The 20446-nt window shown below is 47.6% G+C and overlaps 2 protein-coding genes across 2 annotated transcripts; one reads left to right on the top strand and one right to left on the bottom strand.

Annotated features, from left to right (window-relative positions):
• Positions 1–17643: 17643 nt before the first annotated feature.
• LOC120669379 lies at positions 17644–18084 on the bottom strand. The gene has a single exon (XM_039949142.1). It carries the CDS (start codon positions 18082–18084, stop codon positions 17644–17646), a length of 441 nt encoding a protein of 146 aa, XP_039805076.1.
• A 409-nt stretch (positions 18085–18493) lies between these two features.
• LOC120670167 (ABC transporter A family member 5-like) lies at positions 18494–19350 on the top strand. The gene is made up of 3 exons (XM_039950234.1): positions 18494–18531; positions 18651–18739; positions 18845–19350. Exons 2-3 carry the CDS (start codon positions 18659–18661, stop codon positions 19142–19144), a joined length of 381 nt encoding a protein of 126 aa, XP_039806168.1. The 5' UTR covers positions 18494–18531; positions 18651–18658; the 3' UTR covers positions 19145–19350.
• Positions 19351–20446: the final 1096 nt, after the last annotated feature.

The following is a 20446-nucleotide window of genomic DNA, read 5'->3' as shown; positions in this document are numbered from 1 at the left end:
ATTCCACCTGGAACCTTCTTGTCACATAGCTTACATGTCACCTTATCTCGATCCTTAGGGTCTGCCCAGTACCCATACTCCCAGCCCGGATCATTTGACTTTGCTGCTCTTTGTTTTGGATCCGTCTTGGGATCATACTCTGCTGCCACAGAAGCTGGACTCTCCATTGTGTTGTTGGCTTGATGGTTGTAGTGTAAATAGAACTTTAATAAGCTAATCGGCACTGTACTTTGTTTATTGATTAGCTAGATCTAGCACTGCATAGGAACTACATAAGCAGCAGAGCTGAGAGCAATCTGCCAACAATCACGCACAGGCACAATAGAGCAGAGAATAGGGCACTGGAAATTACCTGGCCATAGGAGAAGGCTGGCATCGTGGACCAGCAGGGCCGTCGTGGACCAGGCGACCAGCAGAGAAATCACGGCGGACCAGCTCTAGGCTCCAAGCGTCGCTCTCCACAGATCAGAGGGGTAGCGCTGTAGGGGCAGCGCTGGAGGGGCGGTGGAGAAGCAGAGGGGCTGTCGCCGGTAGAGAAGCAGAGGGCAGAAAAGCAGCAGTGGAGGGGCGAAGGGGCCAGGGGTGGATGGGCCGAGGATGCGCCGCAGGCTGGCGCGACCCAAGCTCCAGGCGCCGCCCTCTTCTCTTCCAACCCTATCCACAGGTCAGCTCTCTCCATTTCCCTCCCAAATTGTGTAACACCCGGTTTATAAAAGGACATAAACCGAGCAATTATATACGTGCCAGGATCAAGTCACACGTATATACAACAGAATGAACAGTATATCACAGCACATATCACGAATAAGACATAATAAAGCGAATACGAATGTAATTTATTACATTAATGACAAAATGTCTGATACAGCAGAAGCGAAGTACAAATACGAATAAAGCTCTCCGAAGCTGAGCAGGGCGCTACAGGGACGTCGACTGGGAGACGAACACCTAGAAGTCCTCGTAGTCCTGGTAGCGCTGGACGAACTCCCTCGTGTCGGCAGGAACTGAGCAGCAGTAGCGTAGCCAAGAGGAAAAAGTAGAGAAGAGGCAAGAGTGAGTACACAACTTGTACTCAACAAGTATAACACAAACTATGAGGCTCTAGGCTGGCGGACTGACTGCATTAGCTTTTAAGTCTTGGCAAAATTTTATTAAAGCTATTTACTAAGAGTTGATGAATTACCATTAACCCAGTTACATAGTAATTAATCAAGATTAAACATGTTACTACTGAGAACCAAACCGAAACAAAGCCACCAAGGTAACCCCGAGAGGCACCTCCCTCGTCGGAAGGAGACAACCCCACTAATCAAAAGGAGGATCTGGGCCGCTCATAACCGTGAGCATGGCTAGTATACCAGTTTTACACTCTGCAGAGGTTGCACATCTTTACCCACAAGTCGTGAGCTACGCCAGGGATTCATCACACTTCCTTAGGTGAGATGACTAGCGACTCACTACGAGGCCGTTACAAAGAATCTCGTTGGTAAGGCGTAATCGCGAGAGACAGGTCAGCGACGATGGGGCCCACCTCCGGGGGTACAAGCACAGGAGCGCAATCCAAGCACAGACCAAGCCGGAGGAGCAGGGACCATTGAAGCTTACTACTCTTGCCCCGTAGGTAAGTTACTCCAAACCAAAAAGACCTAATTAGTAAGCCAAGTCTATCCCATTCTAGCCTTGTGGTAGCGCTGTTGTCCCAGGTTGTCGCTCTATGAACCGGTCCTTATGGAGATTGGCCAACCAAGCACTAAGCACCGTGCTGGCCCCCTAAACCATGTTTCTACAAAAACCATCTTTTAACGAGACGTGAGCCACTCATCCACACAGAGGGCCACTCTCAGAATTAAGTTCAAATAAACTATTAATCAAATTAATTAAAAAGGACCAGAGTGTGTTATAGCGCAGCAACCTAGCACAACTAACCAAAATGCAACCCAAGGATATATATAAAGGATATAAAGTGGCTAGGAATGTCCTTATAGGCATACAGTATTAAAATGCAGTATGAAAATGTATTTAAAGATGATAGGTGTTGTTCATGTTATACTTGCCTTCCTCATACTGCTCCTGCTGCTACTCAAAGTGCTCGGAAGAAGGCTGCTCCTGGTACTGGTACTGGCGCTCCTCGGATGGATCAACGTCTACTCACGAACACATGGCCAAAATAATGCACAATAATAAGCATACAAGCAAACACTAACAAAAACTAAGAAACAGTACATCAATACATAAAAAACACAGCACACTAAACTAGTCTAAAACTATTCTACGCGTTCCAACGATCGCGTGGACATAAATAACACTTAAAACGGAGTTAAAACACATAATCTAGGCCAAAAACAAGTTCTAGGGGCTTATCTGCGAGAAAACTAAGGTTCCAAGGGGTTTTCTGCAAAAACCGAGGGTCTAAACGTAATTAAACACTAACTCCAGGGTCTAACTCGCAAAAACTACCAGGCTGGACGGCGGGTTGTATTTTAAAGAAACCCAGGGTGTTAAGTGTTAAAAACATGACCTAAATCTAATTTCTTTTGAACTGGCTAGGAGCTCGGGTTGAATCTAGGAAACCTCAGGGACTCTTTAGAAAAAGAGCCAGGCCGAAGGGGTACGCGCGGATCTGATCCGTTGGATCACGATCCCGCGGTTCAGATCTAACCAAACAACGTTCTAATCCAGGCCGTTGGTTTTAGATCGAGCGGATCTGGCGGTTTGGGCGCGCAGGGCGGCGGCGCGGCTCACCGGAGCTCTGCTCCGCGGCGGCGCCCGATCGGAGGTGGCCAAATCGGCCATCCAGACGGGGATTTGAGCGGTTTTTGGGTCAGCGAGCGTCCACGCGGCACGCGTGGTTCACCTGGGCCAAGAGCGGAGCGCGGGGACGCTCTGGGCGGCGGTTGTCGTGCGGGCGGCGTCTCTACGCGGCGGGGCTCGCCGGCGTGCGGCAATCCCGCACTGGAAAAAGCCCACGACCGAGAATCCTAATGCTAAAGAACCAGGGAGGGTCTGGGGTGCTTACTGGGGGCTCGGAGTGGGCGGTGCAGCCGTGCAGCGGGGTTGGTGGCGAGGTCCGACGGTGATGGCGCAGCGGAGTTCGTGGACCGGTCACTGGGGTGGTTCTCCGGGCTCTGGATCTTCACGGTTCGTCTCGCGGTGGTGCTGCGGAGGCCTTACGGGGGTCAGGGAGGTACAGGGCTCGCCGGTGGCGAGAAATCGAGCGGAGGTCGAAATTTCCGGCCGTGGCGCGGGCGAATTTGAGGCAAGCGGGCTCGGAGCATTCCCTGGCGGCACGGCGGAGTAGAAGCGCTGCTTTCCCGGGGCTCCGGCGCGGCGAAGCGGCGTAACAGCGGTGGCGCGGGGCTCTGCTTCGCCCGGAGCTCGGAGGCGGCGACTAGGGCTTGCGGCAGGATGCGGTGGCGAGGTGGGGCGTGGATGACGGGGTACGGGGGAGGCCAGGGCCTACTTATAGGGCGGCGGCCAACCTAGGCGTGCGCGCCCGGGTTTGGAACCTCGCCGAGATTTGCGACCTGGCAAGCGGGGCCCACGGTCAGCGGAAGGGGGGCGCGCGAGCGCGCTGAGGCGAGCGCACCGCGACTCGGCTGACCGGGGAGCGGGTTGGGCCGGTGATGCGCTAGCGCAGCGAAGTGGGCCGGGGAGTGCTGCGCGGGGGGAAGAAAAGGAGGAACAGGCCGCAGGGGAGAGAGGGGGAGACCTGGGCCGCGCTGGGCCGGCTTGGGTTCTTGGGCCGGGTTGGTTTTCTATTTATCCGGGTTTTTCTCTTTTCTATTTCTAATTCAAACAAGTTTGAATTTAAATAAAAATTTGAATTCAAACCACACTCAATTAAAAGTATGGACCAGCATGAATGCACAAATTTTTTTTTAAAACTAGACAAATTTTAATTACTTGTGAAACAAAATTAAATTAAATGCAAGGCTAAACACAATAAACCTTAGAAAATTAAATAAAGCCAATTAAATTTATTAATAAATGCTGAAATTTAAATTAGGGTGTTACAAATTGTGTTGATTGCAAGCTTTATTGGTGGCCGGCCTCTATTTCCCACTCGATTTCCCGCCGCTCGGTCTTTTCCCGCTCGATTTCCAGCCGCTCGATCTGTTCCCGCTCGCCTCCCCTCTTTCCCGCCTGGGGCCTCACGTATGGCACCTGCCTCATCCAATTGGACGCCCAGGCGACGCCTAGACGACGCCTTCGGCGCAAGGCGGACGTCATACACAGTCGGCCAAGGCGAAGCAGACGCCCAGGTTGCCAATCGCACCTTGTCGCCTAGGCATCGCCTAGGCGATGCCAAGGCGACGCCTTAAGAACAGAGTGTCTGACTCTTGCAAACAGGGAATAGCACTATTTTTCCATGAAGTTTTGCGGTTTACTGATTGGTAGGATTAGCCTTTGGGAAGTGTATCTAATGACTAATTCTTACTCTGTGCTGCTGGTTTACTTATGGTAGTTTACTATTAGTAGTTTTAGACATAGCTTGAATAAACATGGCTTAGGCCTGCTAGTGGGGCGGGTCCATTTGGGTTTTCTGGATCGGGTACTGAGATGGGTCTTATTGGTATGGGTAGGAACGGGTTTTAGCAGCTATCGGATTGGGGCGGGTTGGGCCTTCACTAGGTGTGGGTTGGGTGCGGGTTGGGGTGGGTGACTCGCGAGTCGAGTCCTCCGCCCGTTTCGCAGGGAGGCTCCACCCCCGTCCGCCGCCGTTCCGCCGCCCTCCATCCCGCCGACTGCGCTCCTCACCGGCCATCATCCTTGTCGCCCTTGCATGGCCACAAGGTGCAGGCCTGTCATCGCGCTGGGCGTGCTCCTCCTCGCGCTCTCCCTCACGGGCCTGGCGGGGGCGCTCTGCTGCGCATCCTGCCTTCTCTGGCTCTACCTCCTCACGCTCTTCCTCCTCATCGTGCTCCTCTTCGCATTCACCATCTTCACCTTCGTCGTCACCAACCGCGGCACTGGCTGGGTCGGCTCCGGCAAGGGTTACAAGGAGTACCGCCTCGTGGGACTACTCCACCTGGCTGTAGTGGAGGGTGGAGAACACCGGGAATTGGGCCAAGATCCGGAGCTGCCTCTAGAACGGCAAAGTCTGCCAGAAGCTTGGGGACAGGAAGGGGATGGTCACCCAGTTCGTCAACAGCAACCTCTCTCGCATCCAGGTTGTCGATTCCTTATTTCCACTCCTTGTTCTAAATTTTCATCTCTGGATTGTTGGATTTTACCAAATTTTTAATGGCGATTTCGTTAGCTAATGCATTTTGGATTCTGGTGGTAACACTGCGAGGAAGGTTAGATTGCCCCTAGAGATTGGATTAGATTTTGGTGGCTTGAGTCGATTTATCTCCAGGAGATCACAATGTTTGATCGGTTTATGCACATATGTGCCTTCTCTTCTTGTTTGGTGAGAACTCTATGTTCTTGTCACAAAATCCAAATATATGGCACTAGTTTTACTTGCTAGATGCTTCAGGCAGCAGCTGCTGCCAGCGGAACGGTGGGCATAACTGAAAGCATCTAGGCCCCTAATTCGAGTTTTGGTAATTAATGACAACGGTTTGTGGATTAATGATTTCATTTGAGATAATGAGTATAGGTTGATCCACGTATGAAAGAGATTTGGTTGTGAATGTATGGAGTTTTGGAGATGATGAGCAAAGCTCGGGCTCATGGCAAAGGTATAAAATAGGGCTTTTGTATTTTACTGGTCACAAGGCGTTTAGTGGATGAAAAGTGACCGGATTTGTTGGATAGATAGCCGTACTATCAAGAGGGGTTGTGTACTCATGCTTGACGGGAGTTGCCGGGATCGCCATCAAGGAGGCTCCATCACTCTTCTCTACACCACATTGTCTTATGGCAAAGGGTGGTGCAAAGGTACAACAAGATGGTGAACTTGATGAACTTTCATATGATGATCTTGTTGAAATGCTAAATGATGCCGATGAATTCATAACAAAGGAAAAGGCTAAGTTAAAGGACTTGAGGTTGAAGTTTACTTCTCTTCAAGATTCCTATGAGGAGCTAAAGACTTCTCATGATAATCTCAAAGAAACTCATGAGAAGCTTGAGGAAGCTCACAATACCTTGCTTAATCATGAAAGAAAAGCAACATTGAGCATTGGTGTTAATTGTGATTTAATTGATGATAAATCTTGTGGCTCTAGCTCTACTAGTTCTTTTTGCACCAAAATTGATAACCCATCTTGCAATGAATCTCTCATTATGGAAAATGATTTGTTAAAGAAAGAGATTACTTACTTGACTAATGATTTGAGAAAGTGCTATGATAGTATAGCCAAGTTTAATCATTGTTGGGCAAGCCAAAAGTTCACCTTGAACAAGCAAGGGTTTGGATATATTCCTAAGAAAGGGAAGAAGGCTTTTGTGCAAACCAAAACTACTTTTGTGAAGAGTAGTGGTAAGTCATATTGTGAAAAATGCAAGAAGGTTGGTCATGTTGAGAAGAATTGCACCAACAAGAAAGTCATATCCTTTTATTCAAGTTACATTCTTATAAAAAATTCAAATGGCAATGTTAGTGCAAAATTTGTTGGGATACCTATAAATGGTGTTAAAAAGAATGCCATTTGGGTGCCAAAAGTCTTGGTCACTAATGTGGTCACTAACGTTAAAGGACCCAAGAAAGTTTGGGTACCTAAAAGAGTTACTTCCTTTTTGTAGGTGAATTACAAGTCCGGAGGAAGACATTGGGTGCTTGATAGTGGATGCACTCAACACATGACCGGAGATCCAATGATGTTTTCCTCTCAAGATGAGAATGTGGGTGGCTATAGTGACATCATCTTTGGTGATAATAGCCGGGGCAAAGTCAAAGGAGTTGGTACAATTCCTATCTCAAGTGATCATTCTCTTTCAAAAGTATTGTTGGTTGATTCTCTCAAGTTTAATCTCTTAGCGGTCACTCAACTTTGTGATTTTGGATATAAGTGTAGTTTCACTAAAGATGATGTGGTAGTGACTAGCTTGGATGGAAAAGATCACATCTTTACAGGATTTAAACATGAGGATGTATATCTTGTGGATTTTGCTACTAAAGAGGCAAACTTGTCTACTTGCTTGTTCACTCAATCATCTTTGGGTTGGTTATGGCATAGAAGGCTTGGTCATGTTGGCATGAAACAACTCAACCGACTTTTGAAGCATGATTTAGTAGTTGGCTTGAAGAATGTGAAGTTTGAAAAAGATAAGTTATGTAGTGCTTGTCAAGCCGGAAAGAAAGTTGCAAATTCTCATCCCACTAAGAATGTCATGTCAACCGAGAGACCATTGGAATTATTGCATGTGGATTTATTTGGTCCTACAACATATAGAAGTATTTGTGGGAATTGCTATTGTCTTGTGGTGGTGGATGATTACTCAAGATATACATGTGTTTTCTTTCTTCATGATAAGGCCGATACATATGACACATTCAAGAAATTCTTGACAAGGGCCGAAAATGAATTTGAGCTCAAGGTGAAGAAAGTGAGGAGTGATAATGGAAGTGAGTTTAGAAACACAAGAGTTGAAGAATGGTGTGATGAGAAAGGAATCAAGCATGAATTCTAAACCAAGTACACTCCGGAACAAAATGGTCTTGTTGAGAGGAAAAATAGAACCTTGATTGATATGGCAAGATCAATGCTCTCCGAGTACAATGTTTCGGATAGTTTTTGGGCCGAAGCAATCAACACGGCTTGTCATGCCTCAAATAGATTGTATTGCCATAGATTTCATAACAAGACCCCATATGAGTTGCTCATTGGAAGGAAGCCAAATATATCATATTTTAGAATGTTTGGTTGCAAATACTATATTCTCAAGAAGGGAACTCGGTTATCAAAGTTTCAAAGCAAATGTGATGAGGGTTTTCTTCTTGGATATTCATCTTGTAGCAAGGCTTATCGGGTCTACAACAAAACACATGGCATTGTTGAAGAAGCATATGATGTTGAGTTTGATGAAACCAATGGGTCTCATAATGAACAAGAAAATCTTGATGATGTGAGAAGTGATGGTTTGAGAAATGCAATGAAAAACATGTCAATTGGTGATGTTAGACCAAGAGAAGAAGATGAAGATGAAGATGGTCCTTCTATCTCTATTAGAGTTAATCCTTCAACTTCTATATCAAATGATCAAGCACAGCCAATTGTACAAGATTCAAGTAATAATGATTCTCAAGTACAAGATCAAGTTGGTTCATCTAGTGCACCTTCTTCATCAACTCAAGAACCCATTATTCCTCAAAGAATTCATCATATTCTTGTAAAGGATCACCCGGTGGATCAAATCATGGGTGATATTAGTAAGGGTGTCCAAACTCGATCTCGCATTGCTTCATTTTGTTAACATTATTCTTTTGTATCTTTTCTTGAATCTAACCGTGTAGATGAAGCATTGAGAGATCCGGATTGGGTGAATGCTATGCATGAAGAATTAAATAATTTCACCCGGAATCAAGTTTGGGATCTAGTTGAGAGGCCCAAGAATTATAATGTTATTGGCACTAAATGGGTCTTTAGAAACAAGCAAAATGAAGATGGAATGGTTGTGAGAAACAATGCAAGATTGGTAGCTCAAGGCTTCACTCAAGGCGAAGGTTTGGATTTCGGTGAAACTTTCGCTCCCGTTGCTAGATTAGAAGCTATTAGAATTTTATTAGCTTATGCTTGCTCTCACAACATAAAACTTTTTCAAATGGATGTGACAAGTGCTTTCTTGAATGGCAAGATTAGTGAACTTGTTTTTGTTGAGCAACCTCCTGGTTTTGAAGATCCCAAGAAGCCAAATCATGTATACAAGCTCTCTAAAGCTCTTTATGGTCTTAAGCAAGCTCCACGAGCTTGGTATGAAAGATTGAGGGACTTTCTTATCTCTAAGGGCTTCAAAATTGGTAAGGTTGACACTACTTTATTCACTAAAGCAATTGGTAAGGATTTCTTTGTTTGTCAAATTTATGTTCATGATATTATCTTTGGTTCAACTAACCCAAATTTTTGTGAGGAATTTGGTGAAATGATGTCTAGGGAATTTGATATGTCCATGATTGGTGAACTGAGTTTCTTTCTTAGACTTCAAATCAAGTAACTCAAGAAAGGCATCTTTGTGTGTCAATCAAAATATGTGAAGGATATCTTGAAGAAATTTGGTATGGAAGATGCAAAACCAATCAAAACTCCTATGGCCACCAATGGGCATCTCGACCTAGATGACGGAGGTAACCCGGTTGACCAAAAGCTTTATCATTCTATGATTGGTAGTTTGCTTTATTTGACCACATCTAGGCCCGACATCATGTTTAGTGTTTGCATGTGTGTACGATTTCAAGCCGCACCTAGAGAATGTCATTTGACCGCCGTCAAAAGGATCTTGAGATACTTGAAATATACTCATAATATTGGTTTATGGTATCCCAAGGGTGCTCATTTTGATTTGGTTGGTTTTTTGGATTCGGATTATGCGGGGTGCAAGGTTGATAGGAAGAGCACTTCCGGTGGTTGCCAATTTCTTGGAAGATCTCTTGTTTCTTGGTCTTCAAAGGAGCAAAATTCCGTGGCTCTTTCAACCGGCGAAGCGGAATATATCTCGGTCGGAAGTTGTTGTGCACAATTGTTATGGATGAAGCAAACTCTTCTTGACTATGGTGTGAAATTTGATGAAATTCTCTTGTTGTGTGATAATGAAAGTGCCGTGAAGATTGCTACTAATTCGGTTCAACATTCAAGAACCAAGCATATCGATATTCGCCTTCATTTTCTTAGAGATCATGTGAACAAGGGTGATATCAAGATTGATGGTATTGGCACGGATGATCAATTAGCCGATATATTTACCAAGCCTTTGGATGAATCTCGGTTTTGCAAGTTAAGAAATGAGTTAAATATCATTGACTTCTCAAATGTGGCTTGAAAACTAGCACATGTGGCATATGGTTCTTTCATGCACTCTTTGTTTTATTTTTCTGAATTTTTGAGGTATTTTTGAGCCATTTATGAGTTTTCATGATTTTACTCGATTTATTTTTCAATTCTTACTATAACTTGCTCATATGAGTCTTTTGAAGGTTTTCATGCAAGATTTGAGATTTTTGGATTTTTATATGAGCAATGATCCCAAATTGAAGTTGGAATTGAGAAAGTTGGCAAAATTCAGGGCTGTCTGAAATTTGGTACAGCGGATGGTCCGCGGGTAAGGGGCGGACAGTCCGTCGTTCATGAGACTTGTCCACCAAAGGCTCTGCAGAGAAGTTTTCAACCGCAAAAATACCGCGGACGGTCCGCCTGTGTTGGGCAGAATTTGCCAGAGGCAGTTTCAGTCGAGTGTCAGTGTTAAAATTCATAGGCAGACTATCCGCCAGGATATCGCGGACAGTCCACGAATGGACAGAAAGGTGGGGTCGGCCAGACTTGACTTATAATGGGTGTCCCTCTCACAACCCCCCACCAAACCGCACACATCATCCAAAAAGCTCTCTCTTTCTCTCTCAAGCACGTGGGGGAGACGACAAGGTCAAGGCTTTTTGGTGTGGTTCCCGGACGGTCCGAGAACATCCCCGGACTCTTCTCAAGATTGTGCATCATATCCTCTCGGTATTTTGACGAATCCCTAACTCTTGTTCTTGGATTTCTTTATTGGAAAGAGTTAGTGTTAGATGCTCCGATCTATTTTTGGACCATGGATTCTTGAAAATACTTTGGTGATCTTGTTCCTAGTGATGAGGAGATGCTATAGTTAAAATTTAGTTGGTGGATTTGAATCGAAACTCAAAATATGGGTGAATCAAAGATGAGGGCGATTTTGTGTTCCTGCGCAGAACAGATGGGTCGCGGACGGTCCGCAGTGGTAGTTCATGAACCGCGGACAGTCCGCGTTCAGAAGTGCGGACGGTCCGCCAGTGTCAGATTTTTCAGATGAATGCTGAACTGACTTATATCATTATGAATTGGTCCTATTGCTTTAGTAATTGTTCTTATGGTTAAATCTTGATCTCAGGCCACCCCAGAAGATCATCAAGGTCACTGCTTCTAAAATCAAGAAGGCTATGACTTCCAAAAGACAAAGAGACAGTGATGACTCCGATGATGTGGACTATGCTCCAAATCTCAGTGAGATGGCTGCAGCATCTTCAGTAGGAGATGCAGGTGATGAACCTTCAGAGGAAGAGATTGAGGGGGTTGAGGATGATGTTACAGATTTGATGGGGCTAGATCTACCTAGCCGACAGTGGACTGCAGAGAGCTATGCCAATGCAAGAGCAGTGGATCAGTTCAGCTTGCCTCGTGACACCAACATTCTCTTCTTCAAAACTGAGGTACAAAAAGATGCTTACTTTGGTCATCTAGTTAAGAAGAATGTATTCAAACATCAAACCATTGACCTAGGCTATATGAGACAACAACAAGTCATGTCTGACCTAGTAGATAGATTTCAGCAAATGGGGTTAGCAAATTTTCTGCAGCATAGGTGTGATTGGAATAAAACTGTGATACGCCAGTTCTATGCCACTCTAGAGATCAACATGGTTGAGGAAACATTTCGGTGGACAACTGGCAAGAGAACCTATTATGCTACATTTGCACAGTTTGCTGAGGCTAATCAGTTGGATTATAATTTCATCACTAGTGAGCAAAGTGTGAATGTTGTGTTAGAAAACCCTCTAGATGAGAATGACTACCCCATGTTCTATGAGCCTGCACATCTTGGAATTGCTAGAAGCTTTGGGGGCACTCAGGGTCTGAGGCATCATCCTGCAGTGATTAATAAGATTGTCAGAGTCACATTCATGCCTAAGAGTGGCAACAAGGACAAGATTAGAGGGCACTATTGGAATGTGATATCTCATGTCATGAACGGAAATAGAATAAATGGCATTGCTCTTATTATGGATCAGCTTGCAGATTTAAGGCTTAACATGGAGATGAACCTATATTTTGCTCCATACATTATGTCCATCAGAGGGATATGTGAAAGCAAGCACACTCCTTTCAGGCCATTCAAGAATGACAATACTTTTCTTTTGAGGCCTTTGACTCCTTTCCCAGGAGATGATATGGATGCTGAAGCACAGGGGCAGGATGATAATAGTGATGATGATGCTCACATGGGAGCAGCTGCAGTTCAGCATGCCATGCCACCACCGCATCCTCCAGTACAGCAGCAGTGGGCTCCTCCAGCTGGCTACTTTGACCCGTACTTTGCATCCATGCAGGAGAGCATGTCCTCTCAGGTTGCAGGGTTGGCTGATCAGATGCAGAATCAGATGAACCTCAACTTCCAGAACATGCAGCAGCAGATGTTCCAGCCCATGATGGCTCAGATGCAGGGGGTTCAGCAGAGTTTACACTCAGACATAGCAGCTCTTGATTCACGCTTTGAGGACTTGCCCTCTTCTAAGCAGTTTGAGCAGCTTGAGCAGAGGCAGGAGCAGCTAGAGCAGCGCTTTGATACTTTCAGCACGGCCTTCACCGGGTTTTCTGACCACTTCTACTCAGTATTTCCGGCTCCAGTGCCGCCTCCAGAGTTCCACCCGCACCAGCTGTTCTACCCACCACCACCTCCTCCACCGCCGATGGATTGACTTTCTTGGCAATTGATGCCAAAGGGGGAGAAGGAGCTTTGAAGTGCTTGGATATAGGGGGAGCTCATGGACTTCTCATGGAGATCATTGGCTTTCGGCTTCCGCTTGCTACTCGCATTTATTTGTGTTGAACCATTGCATTACATGTTTATGATTTGTGTCTTACATGAACTCGGCTTGAGATTTGTGTTTGGATTTGAACATTTGGTTTGTAATGTGTGATGAATTATGTTGATTTGTGTTACTCTTATCTATTAATGTTCATCTTGTGGTTGTGAGGTTGTGCTAACCAAACTAAAATTCATATCATATATATCTTGTATCTTGTATGCCTCGATTTCCACTTGTAGGGAAAACTCCGTCAAAATTCTCAAATATATATGTGCTTTTGGTATTCATGCAAATTTATATGCACATATCAATGGGAAGTTCTCTCTACTCATCGAACATGGTGAATTTATTCATACCATATTCTGAAATTTTCAAGAAAAATGAGTAAGTTTTTCCAAAGTTCAATTCCAAGTCCACCTTATGCCTAGTGTATAAAGTTGACTTGAACACTTTTATCACTCCAAAATTTAGTGTTTCATCAATTACCAAAAAGGGGGAGATTGAAAGCATCTAGGCCCCTAATTCGAGTTTTGGTAATTAATGACAATGGTTTGTCGATTACCGATTTCATTTAAGATAATGAGTATAGGTTGATTCACGGATGAAAGAGATTTGGTTGTGAACGTATAGAGTTTTGGAGATGATGAGCAAAGCTCGGGCTCAAGGCAAAGGTATAAAATAGGGCTTTTGTATTTTACCGGTCACAAGGCGTTTAGTGGATGAAAAGTGACCGGATTTGTTGGATAGATAGCCATACTATCAAGAGGGGTTGTGTACTCTTGCTTGACTGGTCTTTAGTGCCATTTTGCTCAAAATGTCTAGGTGCATGCATGAGGGCTAACGACGCTTTGACTAGTTTGAAAAAGAACAAGTTTGAGAGCTGACTGCACAAGTGCGGACAGTCCGCCCCCTGGGGCGCGGACGGTCCGCAATTGTTCCAGAGAGCATGTTTGGCTCTGGTGGTTTTTAAAGTGAGTGGCGGATAGTCCGGCCCAGGTGAGCGGACGGTCCGCAGCTCTAACTCAAATTGTATCAGAGAGGGTGTTTTCTCTGGTTGGGCTTATGGTCTGTGCTGCGGACGGTCCGCACCTGGGGCGCGGACAATCCGCCTACTATTTGACAGTTTGTACCAGAGACATTGTTGTCTCTGGTGGGTTTCAGGGATGAACTGCGGACGGTCCGCTCCTAAGGCGCGGACGGTCCGCAGGCTAATTTCAAAGTTGTACCAGAGACGATGTTCGTCTCTGGTGGTGTGGAACACTCACTGCGGACGGTCCGCTCCTAGGGCGCGGACGGTCCGCCAGGGTTTAACGGCTAGTTCTGACATGCATTAAATGCACTCTGACTCACTGGTTTATAACGGCGGATGGTCCGATTTTTGAAACGCGGACGGTCCGCGACTTCGCAGAAAAGAGTGTAACGGCTAGTTTTTGAAGGGATGTCTATATATACCCAATGCCCGGCCATTGGGTGTTTCTCTTGGCCATTTGGACTGCATTCTTGACACAATAGAGCTAAGGCATCCCTCTCACACACACACTTGCTTAGAGATTACATTTTTGAGGGTGTGAGAGCTTCCTAGTGCATTGCATCAAGAGTTTGAGCTTTGTGGCATTAGGGAAACTTCAAGCAAGCGTCATCAACTTGCTACTCTTGGGAGTTGCCGCTCCCTAGACGGCTTGGAGAAGAGGATTTCGTGGAGCACCTCCAAGGAGATTGTTGAGGAGCCCCGATTTCGGTTGTGAGAGGTCTTGTGCTCACCTCACCGGAGTGGTGAAGAGCAACTCTAGTGGAATCGAGGTGTGGAGCGGTTCCTTGATTCACGCCGGCTCAAGATCAAGAGGTTCTTGATAGAGGAGCGGTTGATTCTTGGAATCCACCTCAACGTGGATTAGGGGTGACCGGCAAGTCATCGACACCACGGGATAAATTCTTGTGTCAAGCTTGGTTACTTCTCTTGCTCACTTTTATTCTTGTCTTTACTTTGAGAAATTTACTTTACTAGAGCTTGATTTGCATCTTGTCACCCTAGGTTGCAAACCCATCTAGAGATAGTAATAGCATGACATAGGGCTTTCCTTTGTTACTAATTAAATTTCTCTAGTGTTGTTGGCTTTAGTTTTTAAACCGCCTATTCACCCCCCCTCTAGTCGGTGTTCTTAATCCTACAACGTCTTGTCGTAGTCGATGCCGTACTGACGTGAGAACCCGCGAACGACCCATCTTGCTTTATGGCGAGCAAGAGAGCCGTCGGAGTTGTACTTGTGCTTGAAGATCCATTTGCCGGAGACGACGTTGGCACCAGGTGGTCGAGGAACTAGGCTCCAGGTGCCATTGTCAATCAGCGCCTTGTACTCGTCCTCCATCGCGGCACACCAATTAGGATCGGCGAGGGCACTCCGGTAGTTAGCCGGAAGTGGAGAGGCGTGGACGGCAGAGTACGTCAGACGATCAGCAGGCCTTGGAAGAGAGCCAGTCTGCGCCCTCGTCACAACAGGACGAGGTGGATCCGGGGGCGGGCGCGGAACAACCACCCGGGGCGAGGACTGGAGAGCCCGCGCCTGAGGGATCGGGGACGGCGAGGTAGTCGTGGACGATCGTCGAGGCGGCAGCGGACCGTTGATGTGCACTGGAGGCGGGCGGCGATTGTAGACGAAGCGGAACTCGCGTCCCGCAGGGGGCGGCTGGGGCGCAGCCACGGTCAGAGCAGGAGCCGGTGAACGACCGGCGGCCAGGGCCGGCGTAGGAGCAGGCGAAGGGGCCGGTCTAGGGACCGGCGGAGGTTCGCCAGTGGCTGCCGCAATCGGCAGAACAGGACCGCGCCAGAGAATGGCGGGGTCATCCTCCAGGGGGTCGACCAGATCCCGCCCAACAACAGGAGCCTGGGAGGGCTCGCTGGTCGCAGGAGGCGAGGAAGAGACGTGACGACGATCCTGCAGGAGAAAATCAAGAGCCTCCGTAGACGACTTTGTAGCCAAAAACGGAAAATTAGTCTCATCAAAAATCACATGACGGGAGACGATCACGCGTCTGGTCGAGAGATCGAGGCAGCGGTAGCCCTTTTGGGAGGAGGGATAACCGATGAACACGCAAGCAGAAGAGCGTGGAGCCAATTTGTGAGGTGTCGTGGCACTAAGGTTTGGGTAGCACAGGCAGCCAAAAACTTGAAGAGAGGAATAATCTGGCATAGAGCGATGCAGGAGATGATGTGGTATACCGTTACTGATGGATGAGGAGGGCCGCCTGTTGAGCAGGAAAACGGCGGTCGCCAGTGCCTCCATCCAGTAGGCGGGAGGCATAGAAGCATGAAACAAGAGGGTGCGCACCATGTTGTTGAGTGTGCGCAACATCCGTTCAGCCTTGCCATTCTGTACGGAGGTATAGGGGCACGAGGTGCGAAGTAAGACACCGCGACTAGCAAGGAAGGTAGAAGTAGCGTTGTTGATGAACTCGGTGCCGTTGTCCGCCTGAAAGCACTTGACAAACAAGCTGAACTGGGTATGAGCATAAGCAACAAACTCAACAATATGGCTGTGGACCTCAGATTTATGCCGAATAGGAAAAGCCCAACAGTAATGTGTGAAATCATCAACCATCACAAGATAGTACTTAAAACCTGAGATGCTAAGCACCGGTGATGTCCAGACATCGCAATGAACGAGTTCAAAGGGGGCAGAAGTGCTAGATGATGAACTAGTAAAAGGCAGACACGTGTGTTTGCCGAGCTGGCAAGCATGACAAAGACCACGTGCTGCATTATTACATGAAATAGCTGAAATTTTATTAAGTTCACTAATGGCGGCTGGTGCAGGATGACCAAGACGTGAGTACCACAGCGAGGATGAAGCAGAGGCGACGTGACAGGCGGCTGCGGAGGAGCTGGCGTGGGCGGGTGGAATGGTGTAGAGATCCCTGCCACTATTGCAGCGAAGAATCACGGTCTTGGTCTTCAAATTCTTAATAGAGAAGCCAAAAGCGTCAAACTCAACGGAACAGTTATTTTCGCGAGTAAGCTGTCGAACAGATAACAGGTTACGAACAAGATGCGGAGGAATAAGAACATTATTGAGTTGAAAAAGATAATCAGCTATAGGAATACTAGAAGTGCCACGACAAGAAATTGGTATGGAATTTCCATTGCCGACTGTGATGAAGGACGACGAATGGGAAAGACGGGATACAAGTATACCGTCGTTGGAGGACATATGAGATGTCACTCCACTGTCAAGGACCCAAGGGCTGTTGCCCTTCACCGCCATCTGGTTGAGGGCGGCGATGAGACCCGCCTGGTCCCATGCGCCCATCATGGAAGGGCCTGGTGCAGGGTAGCCGGCGGGCGCTGGCGCAGGAGTCGACACCTGCAGCGGCGCGAAGGCGGTGTGAGCCTGAGGGAAGGGCGCCATGGGAGGGCACCACTGCTGCTGTGGGCCCCAAGCCCACGGGTTGAAGCAGACCCATGGGCCGGCGGGCTGGGGTCCGCCGCGCGCTTCTCCTTGGGAACCCTGGCCCGTCTGCTGTTGCTGCTGCTTGCGGCGGCGGCCGCCGCCGCCACCGTTGCTGCTGCCGCCGTTGCCGCCTTTATCCTTGCCCTTGCCTCTGCCACCGCCGCGGAGCTGCGAAGCAGGCGAGGATGTCGAGTGGCAGGACGCAGAGGTGCAGGCTGCCGTCGTGGAGGCAGTAAGGGCAGTGTTGGAGGCGACCTTGTTGTCATTGGCGAGGCGAAGTTCCTTCAGGCGAAGCATGTTCACTGCCTCGGTGAAGGTCGGTAGTGGCCTCGTGTTGGCGATGATGTCGGCAGTGTTGGCGAGGCGTGGGTTGATACCGTTCAGCAGGTTGAGCACAAGTTGGCGATCCAGGATGGGGTGGCCAACGTCGCGAAGAGCGTCGGCAGTCTGCTTCAGCTGCGAGGCGTAAGCCTCGATGGGAAGGTCGCCCTGAGACTAGGAGGTGAACTCCTGGTACAGGATGACGGCGCGCGGCTCCTGGTTCGCCTGGAACAGATCACTGATGGCCGCGTAGAGAGCACGGGCGGTCTGATCTGGCGCCATGGCGAGGTCAAGAACCCCATCGGCGACGGAGCCGTACATCCAGCTGCGCACACAAGCGTCTGGCTGATTCCAGGTGGGATCAGTCGGACGGGACGTGATGGTGCCGTCGATGTGTCCTAGAAGGCCGAACTTGCCGCACATGGCGGTGAAGAAGGCGTTCCACTTGTTGTAGTTTGGCAGCCGGAGGTCGAGCTCGATGGGGACGTGGGTCTTGACGTTGACGGAGGCGTACTGGTTGATGAAGACCGGGAGGACGGAGTCGGAGGAGCCGGGCGTCGTGGCGATGCCGGAGCTAGGGTTGGACGCCGACGAGGTGGACGAATCCGTCGACATGGCGCCGGATCAGATTGATCGGCGCTGGGGGCGGCGCGACCAGGGAAGCGGCGCGGCGTAGGGGCAGCATGGCCAGGGGGCGGCGCGACCTAGGGTGGCGCGGCCAGGGAGGCGGCACCTGGGGCGGCGCGGCCAGGGAGGCGGCGTGGCCGGGTGGGGTGGTGGATGTGCGGGCCGGGTGGCGGCGCACGGGAATTAGGGCAGCTGAGGGGTTGGGAGCCAGGGAATTAGGGCCCGGACTCTAGATACCATGTAGAGAGATAGCGAGAGGGGGAAACACCAGACACCCATTGTGGGGGTGACCTTTCATATATATAGCCGAGACGGCTTGATGTACAAGTAAGAGTCAAGTAGACTTAGAGTACAAGGCAAGTCAGCTATACATATCTCTAATAATGCTGTTTTCTGTGAAGCAGGCAAAGCAGGATAGAGCAATCATTCTCACAAGTAAATCTTCAGACCGAAAACTTTAATCATTCGCTAGCTTGCTGTTTGCCCATTATTTCCTCAACCATTGTAGTATTATTAGTCGTTGATTTTGCTCTTACTTTTGTGCATCACGGCAGCACATTCCATGGAAGAAGCTGAAACTCTTTGCGACAGGCTATGTATCATGGTCGATGGAAGCCTGCAGTGCATAGGCACGCCCAAAGAGGTAGTCCCACACCACCATATCTAGGATTATATAACCTTCTTGATGATCGAATTGCGACAGTTATGTTCAAACGAAGATTAACGCAAAGAATCGATCGTGTGGCAGCTCATAGCTAGATATGGAGGCTACTATGTGCTGACGATGACGACACCGCCCGAGTTCGAACAAGAGGTCGAAAATCTGGTGCGCAAGCTCTCACCAAGCGCCAGGAAGGTGTACAATCTGTCGGGGACGCAGAAGTACGAGCTGCTGAAGCAGGAGGTGAGGATCGCTGATGTGTTCATGGCCGTGGAGAGCTTCAAGAAGAGGGTGGAGGTCCAGGCCTGGGGCCTCGCGGACACCACCATGGAGGACGTGTTCGTCAAGGTCGCCAAAGGGGCGCAGCTCAGCGAAGAGCTCTCGTAGTCGGATGCAGACCGGTGCAAGGGTAGGGGTCTGGCCCTGCTGGTGATGTACTGATGTTTGCTGTACAACATGCATGCATTCTTAGTTTGATTTGCTCACTTTTATACTCCTTTCATTCTAAATTATTAGTCGTTTTAGCTTTTTAAGGTGCATAGATTTTACGATGCATCTAAATAAATATTATGTCTAGATATCATTGCGAAACCTATGTAACCTATGTATTTAGAAAAAGTCAAACGACTAATAATTTGGATAATTTAGGATGGAGGGAGTATATTTTTTTGTCATTCTTTTTCTAGGTATAGATATAGAGGTGACGCGTGTATTGATAGTCGCATTGTAAATTTGCATCATCGTGTGATATTGCAGCGATTTTTTGCATTCCAAAATATAGTTAGCAGGGGCATGAAAAGACGAGCATTTGACATGCCAAGCCAAAAAAAAAAATCTAAAAAAATTTGGGGCTAAAATCAATGTCTAGGCCCGCTCAAAACCCCATCCGGCCTTGAAAATAGGGTCCAAGTCGGGCTAGGCCACCCTTTTGTTTTAGGGAAAAAGTTCTTTTTGCCTTCTTGGATTTTGGGATGAGTCAGCGCTTCCTTCTAAACAATGAAATCGTTTTTCTAGGCTTCTTGGACTCGCGATACCGGGCACATACCTCCCTAGTTATTTATTCTCTCAGTGATTTTTAAAGATTTAGCTAAAATAAACATAAAAGAAAAGGAGAAAACCTATCGAGGGAAAACAACTAGGGAGGTCACGTGTCCGATATCGCGTCCGAGGAATTCAGGTGCATGGTGTTATTGTCTAGGGAGAAAACGTGGACTCGTCCCAAAGTTTAAGGAAGTACAAATGATTTTTTCCTTCTTTTTACACATAAAATTCATTTTACTATTATTTTGGGCCAGGCAGAAGTTGGGCTTCAGTTTTTTGAGCTCCAAAATGCTGGCCAATTCAGCTCTATGTATTCGAAGCTTATAAGCCAATTCGGCACTATGTTTTCGGCAATCGAGCTGTGGGCAACCTGTGCAAAAATTCTCTGATCTAGCCAGAAGTTATGCTTCATCTGTTCGAAGAAATCCACCCTCTCTCTAAATTATTAATTATTATAGGTTCCTTTAGTATATCTAGATCTGGATGCATAACAAACTTTACGTAGCTAGAAAAATTAAAAAATCTAAAGTATCTTGAGAATAGGCTATCATAATTTGCGATGAAAAATCACATTTAAATGTCAGAAAACCTCCGGTCGAACATTTGGGTTGAGATGAGTGACCGCGCGCTCCCCCCTGATGAGCGCGC

Source organism: Panicum virgatum, chromosome 4N (assembly GCF_016808335.1).
Source record: "Panicum virgatum strain AP13 chromosome 4N, P.virgatum_v5, whole genome shotgun sequence".
NCBI lineage: Eukaryota > Viridiplantae > Streptophyta > Magnoliopsida > Poales > Poaceae > Panicum > Panicum virgatum.
The sequence above is the reverse complement of the archived record's forward strand: the minus strand, read 5'-3'. Positions and strand labels throughout refer to the sequence as shown.

What these genes read in the sequence shown, in the direction of transcription:
- LOC120669379 (XM_039949142.1), bottom strand. Translation starts at nt 18,084, where the DNA reads ATGTCGACGGATTCGTCCACCTCGTCGGCGTCCAACCCTAGCTCCGGC.
- LOC120670167 (XM_039950234.1), top strand. Translation starts at nt 18,659, where the DNA reads ATGGAAGAAGCTGAAACTCTTTGCGACAGGCTATGTATCATGGTCGAT. An exon ending in GCATAGGCACGCCCAAAGAG is followed by an intron (nt 18,740 to 18,844) that starts GTAGTCCCACAC and finishes ATCGTGTGGCAG; the next exon opens with CTCATAGCTAGATATGGAGG.